At 53.8% G+C, this 10,633-nt stretch overlaps 1 protein-coding gene across 1 annotated transcript in view; it reads right to left on the minus strand.

Annotated features, from left to right (window-relative positions):
• Positions 1-10,633, minus strand: part of SHROOM4 (shroom family member 4) — a gene marked incomplete at its 5' end in the record, with an annotated part of 63,199 nt that overhangs the window by 34,220 nt on the left and 18,346 nt on the right. The window contains one exon of the mRNA XM_025205951.1: positions 509-660. Coding sequence (XP_025061736.1) covers positions 509-660 — 152 coding nt within the window. The remainder of the gene's footprint in view (positions 1-508; positions 661-10,633) is intronic.

The following is a 10,633-nucleotide window of genomic DNA, read 5'->3' on the forward strand; positions in this document are numbered from 1 at the left end:
TCCTCTGACCCCATACACAACAAGGCCAGCCCTGGCTTCAGGCCCAGACACAGGGCTCCCAACATGCAGCTGGCTGAAGCTGAGTCAGTGGCACAGACAGTTCCCTCCAACAGGATGAACAGGGCCTGTGCTTTCTGGGACAACCCCTCAGCCCCGTGGTTTCCGGGGATGCTGCTGGCACAACTCACAGCATATACTACACGCCTGTCAGGGGATTGAGGGGTGCCTGCACACAGACCCACAGCCCAGCTGCCTCGGAGAGCTCCCCAGCATGCCTGGGACTGGGGTACAGATTTCTCAGCTAGCAAGACACCTGATGGCTTCCTCCGTCTGTCCTCCCCTAGGGCCTGGCATTGCAGACTCAACTTCAGGACCAAGGCTCTGTTCAACCACTGCATGCATCTCCCCACCATTCCTCCCATTAGCACAATTCAAGTTTGACCCAGCTCAAAGCCACTCTTAGCCATTTCATATCTACCTGCTTTATGCCACTGCCAGCTGGCCCTACCTGCGGATGATCATCTTCAGCGTCCTGTAGGAGCCCTTGATGAGGATGAGGGCCTCCTGCCGGGAGCCATACAGAGGAGTGCCATTAATGTTCACCAGCTCATCCCCAGTCCGCATCTTCCTGGACAGGGCTGCTTTGCCGCCATCCTCAATCTGGAGACAACACAGAGCCAGAAGATCAGACAAGCCAGGAGGCAGCTGTGCCAAAGGATCTCCCAGCTTCCTGGAGACGCTACAGCTCTGTGGTGCTCTGCTACAGCTCTGACTGGCTAGGCAGGGAATGTGTATCTGCACACTCACTAGCCAGCCCTTGCCCACAATGGCTGAGGAGCAGCCAAGCTCAGGTGCTCAGAGACAGGCATGTCAGCAGAATCCAAGCCCAGATACTTGGTCCCACATTACCAGGGCTCCCTCCATCCCGACATGACAAGCGCCAGCATCCAGCACCAGTGAAGCCTCCCCCACCACACCCCAACACCAGCATCACCCGTGCCCCCTCCCTTCTTCCCAGGCCCAGCGGGGGACAGGATAATTGTTCTCCTGGGTTAAAGGGAGCTGCCCCTTGGATCATCAATGCCCACTGTGCGCAGAGACCTGCCATCCAGCAGAAGGGCTCAGCTGGCTGAGGCCAGGATGACAGCAACCCCCACCCTGTTGCAGAGACTCTGAGCCAGCCTTCCAGACAGACCCTGCTTGGTGGAGAGGCTAGAGACACCGATGCATTAGCCATGGAAACCCAAAGCCCTGCAGGGCTACTACAATCCTATCTCCATGTCCCTTCCCTTGCCTCAAGCACTCAGCTGTGTGGAGCCAAATCAAGGATGGAAACAAGCCACACTTAATAAAACCCACCATGCATCCACTTTGTCTACAGGAGGGCGCTAGCACATCAGGGAGTTAAAAGGGCACAAGCAAGGAGCAGCAGAACAAGTCATGCACCTCTCCACATCCATCAAGTCATGCCCAGAGCCCTTGCCCACCCAGGGGCTGACTGGGCAAATGCTGCGGAGCCATTCCTGGGGTGCTTCAGCTGGCTCCAGTGGGACAGGCTGCTTCCACTGTTTTCCCTCACTCACAGCTATTCAGGACCAAGAGGGCCCCTGAAAGCTCCACCTGGCTCCAGTCACCATCCAACAGGGCATGCCAGGCCTTTATTATGTCTAACTGTTGCACCGATTCACTTACCATCTGCGCTCTAGTAAGCCGGGAGTATAATCTCATCTCCAGGCCAGCTAGCCAGCACTGTTAATTAACACAGCATGCTTGGAAGGGAGGGAGAGTGGAGCAGGAATCAGAGCTGGCTCTCCCCAACCCCCAGCACATCCCCATGGCCACTCCTCCATGTGGTCTGGAGGATCTCAGCTTGGTTCTAAGGGGACAATTGTCCACACCACAAAAGCCACAATTGGCCTCCCCAGAACAGGCAGCTGCAGAGTCAAGGCCCCGGACAGCTCTGCCACAAGCTGTTTTAAGACTAGGCCTGTCAATCCTGCACCAGACACTGCTGTGACAGGCATGTTATGAAACAAAGAGAGAAAGAACCTCCACTTAGGCAAGAGAGTCAAACTGGTTTGCCCCGCCATGGGGCTGGATCTGGACCACGGGGCTCCTTGAAGTCTGGATCTAGATAAGGAGCATCAGGGAGCCACAGGGTCAACACAGCTACTGCTCACCCCCTACCATCAAAATTAGTCTCCAGAAGGGCTCTGTACCCTGAATTTCAGCAGTGGGCCCTGTCCCTGAATTCCTGGCTCCTCCAGGATCCCTGCAAGCTGGATCCAGTCCATGGGCCATACATTTGACACCCTTGCACTGAGCAAAGGGAATCATCCTGATAAAGCATCATGAGAGAGGTTCATGGCAGGGGTGGCTCATATGAGGACACAATTTCTTAGGAGAAGGATATTTCACTGGTGGATCAGATCCCCTGGCCATGTACTACAGCAGAGAACACAGTCAGAGACACCAGGCAGTTGGGAATGCCATGGCCCTGGCAGAGCTGAGCTGACCCCTTGTGTCAGCTGGGCTCTGCTCGTGGTTCAGAGAGAAGCAGGGGAGAGAGCCTCTTCATCTGGCCAGCGTTGCCTGCTCTAACATGCTGTGGATGCTCTCATTAAACCTCTCTCCTGGGCCCAGCCTCCTGAGCCCTGCCCCAGGAAGGCTCCTGATTGCATGCTCTGCTGTGCACTGCGTATGCCACTTCCCGCCTGCTGCTGGGACAGGGGTTAATAGAGACCAGATGAGGAAGGATGGATTTAATGACTGTGGCATAAACAGAGAAAACAAAAATCAACAGCCTCAGTGGATTCAAAGAGTGAAGTGCACAGTGCCAGACCTAGGGCCAGCATGCACCAGATGCAGCCTACCCTAGAGCCACCCCAATGTCTGCCAGTGGAGGAGAGGATTGAGCCCATTCACCATGCCCATACACGTTAGGCAAGCTCAGGCGGTTGTTTACTGCTGGCAAGGAGACAGCCTCCTTGGAGCTATGTGCCAGGAGCAGGGCTGCCCAGGTGCAAAGCAGCGCTCTCCTGCTTGCAGAGGGCACCAGGCACTGGCATTCCTTGCCCTGCCGGAGCGTTGGATTGTATCCCAGACTGTGGCTGCCAGCAGTACCAGAGACAATGGCAGCCAGCAGGCTTTAAGCACCCAAGCAGTGTTCCATGCCTTTCCCCTGGCTGGCTGCTTCCTGCTGCTCTGCACTGAGCGGGTGCTGCCACAGGCACGTGCCAGGGTCAGGGTTAAGGCCTGGGCCATGAACGCACCCCCCAGGGTTCCACATCCCATAATTTCACTGGGTCTGTGATTTGCCAGCAGGGGAGACCCAAGCTAAACCCATCCACAGAGCAGTCAGCAGCAGGGACAAGCCCCAGCCTCAGCACAGCCTGGCATGTGACAGCCTGAGACCAGCTAACCCCTCCAAGAACTGCACATACCATGGCCCTGCCTGATGCCCTTGCCGCCTCCACCCACCAGCCATGCCCTCCACACAGCGCCCCCTGCAAGTCACGGACAGCTGACTCCGGCACCCTTGACTGATACCCCCAAAGGGCTTTAACCTCTTCATTGCTGAGGACCCCCATGTGCTCCATCACAGCCGCTCCCTTGGGCAGATGGTAGAGGGGACCCTCCGCCTGCTGACCACGTGACATTACTCCATTATCCATAGGAAGAGCCGTTTTTCACATCTCCAGCCCCCAACCCCAGAGGCAGCTCCCAGGACCCACCTCAGCCCAACAACCTGAGAGCTCCTTTCTGCATGCTCCTGTCCATGCAGGGTGCTAGGGATAGGGCCCTTTAGTAGCAGGGCAGCCAGGGCACTAACCAGCTCCTACTGCCTTCCACAAGGTCCTGTCCTTCTGGTCGACAGATGCAGCTAAATTCCAAAGCGGAGGCGATCGTTGGGATTGGCCTCTCTGGGATCAGAAGTGTTATGCTGGTCTCTCGAGTGAAGCACCACACAGAATGAGGCACTCCTGCCTGGGGTGTCCAGAGCTTGAAAAGGGCCAGACTGGAACAGGGGAGCACTGAACCAAGCAACCCAGCTGGGCTTGGCCTCCCTCCCCCGCCCCAGTCACATGAATTTCTTAGCAAATAAAGGGAGCAGAAGAAAAATGTCTCTCCCTGCAGATTCCTCAGCGGGTTCTGGACAGCACAAGAAGCCTTTGTGTGGCTGAAATGCCAAGCTGGTGTCCGGAGCCCCCTCTCCAGGCAGCCCCTGCCCATGCCGTCAGCACATTCACACATGCCATGCAGCAGCAAATGTTTGGGACATTGTGGCTGCCAGAGTGGGCAGGTCTGGCCTCCGTGGGGGAGGGGAACTAAGCCTATCTGCTCTAGCCTGCTAGCCCAGAGAGGCCAAAAATGCTACAAGGGCATGCTCTGGATCATAAGTCTTGCTTCACTTTAAACAAAAACCCCACCACTGGAAAGCACTACCAGGATCAGCACAGACAGGCAGAGAACAGGCTTTGCAGAGTAGATCCCCATCATCTCCATGGCAGGGCAGTGCCAGGAAGCACAGCAGAAAGCTACAAATGCTGTATCTGTACCTGGCAGGAGACCAAACCAAGCACTTAGACACACCCTGATATAGCAGTCCCCCAGAAGGACAAATCATACCCAGCAGTGTGCTGAATGGTCTGATACCTGATAGAGTGTGGGCAAAAGCAAAGCCCCACCCCCCCAGTGCTGATGCAAAGACCCCAGGCTGGAGGGAGGGGATCAGGAAGTTCAATGCTTGAGCCCAAAGCTTGGAGCCAAATGGGATAGAGGAGGACCAGATACAGAGATGCATCCCTGACACAGGGGAGCTCATAAAAAGTTAACAGTCTCAAACCAGCACAGCTCCAAAGAGACACCCCTGAGAAACAAGGTAGAGCTGTCCAGACAGACCGAGAGCCAGCCCCTGAGTACGGTAGGGTCGAAAGGGACCTTGTAGATCACCAAGTCCGACCCCCTGCCCTGGGCAAGAGAGAAAACCGGGCTCAAATGACCCCAGCCAAGTAGTCATCAAGCCTCCTCTTAAAGCCCCCCAGGGTAGGAGCCATCGCCACTTCCCTTGGAAGTTGGTTCCAGATCCTAGCCACCCTGACTGTGAAGTAGTGCCTTCGGATGTCTAGTCTAAACCTACCCTCTAACAATTTGTGGCCATTATTCCTTGTTACCCCGAGGGCTGCTAGGGGGAACAGGGTCTCTCCCAAACCCTGCTGGTCCCCCATGGTGAGTTTATAGTTCGCCAACAGGTACCCCCTCAGCCTTCTCTTGCGAAGGCTGAACAGGTTAAGGTCCCGTAGCCTCTCTTTGTAGGGCCTGCCCTGCTGCCCCCTGATCATGCGAGTGGCCCTCCTCTGGACCCTCTCAATGCTGTCCACATCCCTCCTGAAGTGCAGTGCCCAGAACTGAACACAGTACTCCAGCTGCAGCCTGACCAGTGTCGCATAGAGGAGGATCATCTCCTTGGCCCTACCTGAGATGCATGACAAGGTACAGTTAGCCCTACTGACCGTGACCTCGCATTGTCGACCCATGTTCATCTTGGAGTCAATAATGACTCCAAGATCTCTTTCTGCCACCATGCTCTCGAGAAGAGAGTTTCCCAGCTTATAAGTGTGCTGCTGGTTCCTACTGCCCAAGTGCAGCACCCTGCACTTGTCACTATTGAAACTCATCCTATTTTCTTTAGTCCACCCCTGTAACCTGTCCAGGTCCTGCTGTAATCTGTCCTTCCCTACTAGCATGCCCACCTCACCCCAAATTTTGGTATCATCAGCAAATTTAAACAGGCTGCTTTTTACCCTGTCATCCAAGTCACTAATAAAGAAATTGAACAGTGCGGGCCCAAGGACCGAGCCCTGGGGGACTCCACCGCTCACTTCCCTCCAGGTCAAAGACGACCCGTCCACCACTACCCTCCAAGTACAACCCTTCAGCCAATTTGCAATCCATCTGACTGTGTAGGCAATCCATCTGACTGTGGTGCCCTCTGCCACTGAAGTCCGAGCAGGAAGAAGTGAAAAAAGGATAGGTATCAAGCCTCAAGTACAGAGTCAGGTCTGCTCCCACATGCAGCCCAAGATCTGTGCACCCTACAAATCCAGGTCATTGTGCCAATGCTGCCACACCAGACTCTGCCTAGTTCCAGTACCCAGGCAGGCTGAGCTCTCGGAAGCAGGGTGGCCAGTGGAAGCTTTGCGGCAGGAGGGACCAGAGGAAAAGGTAGGGCAGCATTGGACCCCTGCTAAACCAGATGAGACATCTGACAACTGACACCCATGAAAAAGCCAACTTGCTCAATGGGTACTGTGTGTCAGTCTTTCATCAGTCCCAAGGGATGCCCCCACTCATTACGGAACAGGAAGGCCTGGGTGAGGGAGATTCCTTACCCTCCATCAATGCTGACCATGCGAAGGAACACCTTGACAGGCTGGATACTTTCAAGTCAGCCAGCCCCGACAGCTTACACCCCAGGGTACTCGAGCTGGCAAGCATCATAGCCCAGCCCTTGGCACAAATCTTTGAGAATTCCTGGTGCTCTGGTGAAGTGCCCGACAATTGGAAGAAGGCCAATGTGGTGCCTATCTTCAAGAAGGGGAGGAAAGTGGACCCAGCAAACTAGCCTGACCTCTATCCTGGGGAAGGTCCTAGAAAAGATTATCAAAGAGACCATTCTCAACAAACTGACTGATGGCAACATCCTGAGGGATAGTCAACACAGGCTTGTTGCAGGTAGGTCTTGCTTGACCAATCTTATTTCCTTTTACAACCAGGTAACCTATCACCTGGACAAGGGGGAAGAGATTGATATCATATATCTTGACTTTTAAAAACCCCTCCATCTGGTATCCCATGATCACCTCTTGGCAAAACTGGCTAACTGCGGCCTTGGCTTCTCCACAATCTGCTGGCTGGGGAATTGGCTACATGGTCGGACCCAGAGAGTGGTGGTTGATGGAATTCAATTGTCATGGTGCCCTGTGACCAGTGGGGTCCCTCAAGGCTCTGTCCTTGGGCCTATATTGTTCAACATCTTCATTAATGATGTGGACATTGGTGTCAGAAGCAGACTGGCCAAGTTCGAAAACGACACCAAACTTTGGGGTAAAGCATCCACACCTGAGGACAGGAGGGCAATCCAGGTTGACCTCGACAGGCTCAAGAAATGAGCAGGTGAGAACCTGATGGCATTTAACACCAAAAAATGCAAGGTTCTCCACCTTGGGAGGAAAAACCTGCAGCATGCTTATAGGCTCAGCAGTGCTATGCTGGCTAGCACTTCAGACGAAAGGGACTTAGGGGTCATGATTGACCACAAGATGAACATGAGCCTTCAGTGTGATGCTGCAGCCAGTAAAGCAAGCAAAACACTGGCTTGCATCCATAGATGCTTCTTGAGCAAATCCCAGGATGTCATTCTTCCATTGTACTCGGCCCTGGTGAGGCCGCAGCTAGAGTACTGCATCCAGTTTTGGGCTCTACAATTCAAAAAAAGACGTGGAGAAGCTTAACAGAGTGCAGAGGAGAGTCACGCACATGATCAGAGGTCAGGAAAACAGACCTTATGATGACAGGCTGAGAGCCATGGGACTCTTCAGCCTGGAAAAGCACAGGCTCAGGGGTGATCTGGTGGCTGCCTATAAGTTTATCAGGGGTGTTATCCATGACTGTTCAGGCTGGACATAAGGAAGAGCTTCTTTACTGTCCAAGCCCCCAAGGTTTGGAATATACTGCTGCCGGGGGTAGTTCAAGCACCTACCTTGAACGCCTTCAAGAGACATTTGGATGTCTATCTTGTTGGGATCCTATGACCCCTGCTGACTTCCTACCCTTTGGGCAGGGGGCTGGACTCGATGATCTTCTGAGTTCCCTTCCAGCTCTAATGTCTATGAAATCCAGGGGCAAGATGGCCAGCAGGGGCAAGTTTCCAAAGGACAACAGCCCCAAGAAATGAGGTTACTGCACGTACCACTGTGCATGAGCAACTATGTCCACAGCCCAGAAAAGGACAATAACACACAGAGAAGCTATGACTAAGCCACATGCAGTTTCAGAATCTCTCCACTAACAATGACCAATTTCTCCAATCACAATCACAATGCTGAACACAGCCAGGTCATCCCCACTGCACAGGGCACACTGGCTGCATGCCTGATAAAGTGAGCTGCTGCTTACAAAAGCTCCTGTATCTCTGATCTTGTTAGTCTACAAGGTGCAATTCTACCCTGCCTTTAGCCTGTGCAGCAGGAGGCAGCTGGAGAGGCTGGGGGACTCCATGCAACTGCAAACTGCATTGTACCTCCTCTGCTGCCCGTGGCACAGGGGCCCAGAATAAATCCTGGGGCCAGGACTGGAGTACAGGAACTCCTGGGCTGGGACTTGCAGTATGGATGCTCATGCCAACAACTAGGGCTTGGAGGCACCACACACAAGTACCCAGTACCTGGGCAGAGGGCTCAGTAGGACTCCTCAAACCCCGAGCATGCCTGGGTGCTGGCAATGGGGACAAATCCTTAAGTCTTGGAAATATGACCTAAATGTCCCCAAAAGGCTCAAATATAGAAGGCAAATGAAAGACACACATTTGATCTTAATCCCATAACTTTTAGAGGGCTCAGCTTGAGATCTGGATCAGTCTGGGCTGGTGATACGGAGTTCAACCTCCAATTCCTACACCGCACCTATTTCTCTCCTCAGGAAGAACGTGTGTATATGGAGGAGGGACCACTGTGTGGCTGTCATCCATGATGAGAGATGTAGTCCAGCCACAAAGCAGAATGGGATCAGAAAGCCCCTAAACTACAACTCCCACAGTGCCCTCGCGTACCTCAATACTTCAGTTTTCCTTTTGTCCACTATACATCCAGATTTCCTGCAGAAGTGGCACTTGTGAAAAAAACACCTTAACTAATCCACAAACTCTTCATGAAAAAAAATCTGACCATCCCTATACTCCTCTTTCTCTTCTCCCCCATCCTAGAAACCACCACTGAACCTGCCAGCCATGTAACTAAAGAAGTGGGGACAATTCCCAGCTACAGGATGAGCTGACAAAGGCTTGTCTAACACAACAGCTAGCCTGGAACAGAGCCAGGAGGCAATGTCCAAAGGCCCAGTGCCCTGCTGTTATCATTAGCCTTCACCAGTGCCTCTCCAGATATGGCAGAGTCCTGCCACATAATATCCTTCAGCTTCAGGAAGAGGCCTGTGCTGCTGGAGCACGCCTCTGGTTCTATTTCCTTGGGTACCTAGAGGTGGATGAAGCCACGTCCCAGAGCACTGCAGTATAGCATGGAGAAGACAGCCATCCTGCACTGGGTTTCCAACAGTCCCAGCCTGGCGTGGGCAGGGAGAGCCCACTGCAGGCCCAGATGGCTAAACAGGCTGTGCTCCATCTTGACATGACATTGAGATGGGTCATCAGTGACAGCTCATTGCCATGATGGAGCCCAACCTGCCCAACACCCTCTCTGCAGCAAATCAGGAAGGAGATGAGCTGTTTGACTCACTTCACCCACTTCCCAGGCTCCACACTGGGGTAAAGCCAGAAGCTCTGGGTCAGGTCAACCTAGCTCACTCCAAGGGCCATGGCACACAATGGCAGAGGAATGCCAGGACACTGAGGAGTTCCCATCCAAGTCTGGAGCTTCCAGACTGACCCATGCCTCCATGACCAGCACACGTACAGCAAGGTGAGGACAGACTCCACTTGTTCCCACTGGCTGTCTCCCAGGCTCATCCCCAAACAGGATGTGGCTGAAGCTGAAGATCCTTCTATAGTTGGTTGATCAGAGCTGTGCAAACAGGCAGGCTGCCTGTGTGGGGCTGGGGAACAGGAGCCTGCAGCAGGAAGAGGGCAGCTGCAGTGCAGGGCTGAGCAGAGATTAGCACCATGAGGAGCACTTCCTGAGGAGCTGTTCCACAGAGCCTGGAGGCAAGGAGCTAGGCTGGAGGACTCTTGAAGGATAAACATCTCGGGTGCTGCCAACTTGGATCCAGGGGAACACTCACAGCATGCCTCCTACCAAGCAACTGTGCCAGCCTCTGCACAAATGCCAGCAACCCTAGAAGCCCAGGTCTCCCATCCAAGCTTTCACCAGCCCTGATCCCACTTAGCTACCAAGACCCAAAAGGTGCACAGCCCAAAGCACTACAGCTGAAGCTTTCTTCATAAGCAAACAAGGTTATTTGGGAGTGGAGGAAGCAAGATGTATTTTTCATCACTTCCTCCCTCCCAGCATTGGCCCCCGATCCTTCTCCAAACAGCTCATCCCACCCTGCTCTCCCCCTCACCTCTGGAATACATGGTCCCCCCCTGGCGACTCCAGGGCACACTCACAGAGCCCAGCAATTTGCTATGTCAGTGCATATTTATGAGAAATGCCAACAAGAAGCAGGTTGGGGCTTTGGGAAGGAAAATAAATATTGCTCCAGTTCCCAGCACTGGGTTCTTCATGTCTTGGGCGCGTTTCTGAAATACAGTCCAGATGAGGAGATGGCCGGCACATGGCCCAGCCCAGCCCCACCACAGAGAGCACTGTGCACAACTGAGCCCCTCATTCCTCAAATCCCATTTGTGGGACTGGGGAGGGGGCCCATGAGCAGGGAAAGTCTCTGAGCCTGGAAGAGC

The sequence above is a fragment of the Alligator sinensis genome, unplaced genomic scaffold (genome assembly GCF_000455745.1).
Source record: "Alligator sinensis unplaced genomic scaffold, ASM45574v1 scaffold619_1, whole genome shotgun sequence".
Classification (NCBI taxonomy): domain Eukaryota; kingdom Metazoa; phylum Chordata; order Crocodylia; family Alligatoridae; genus Alligator; species Alligator sinensis.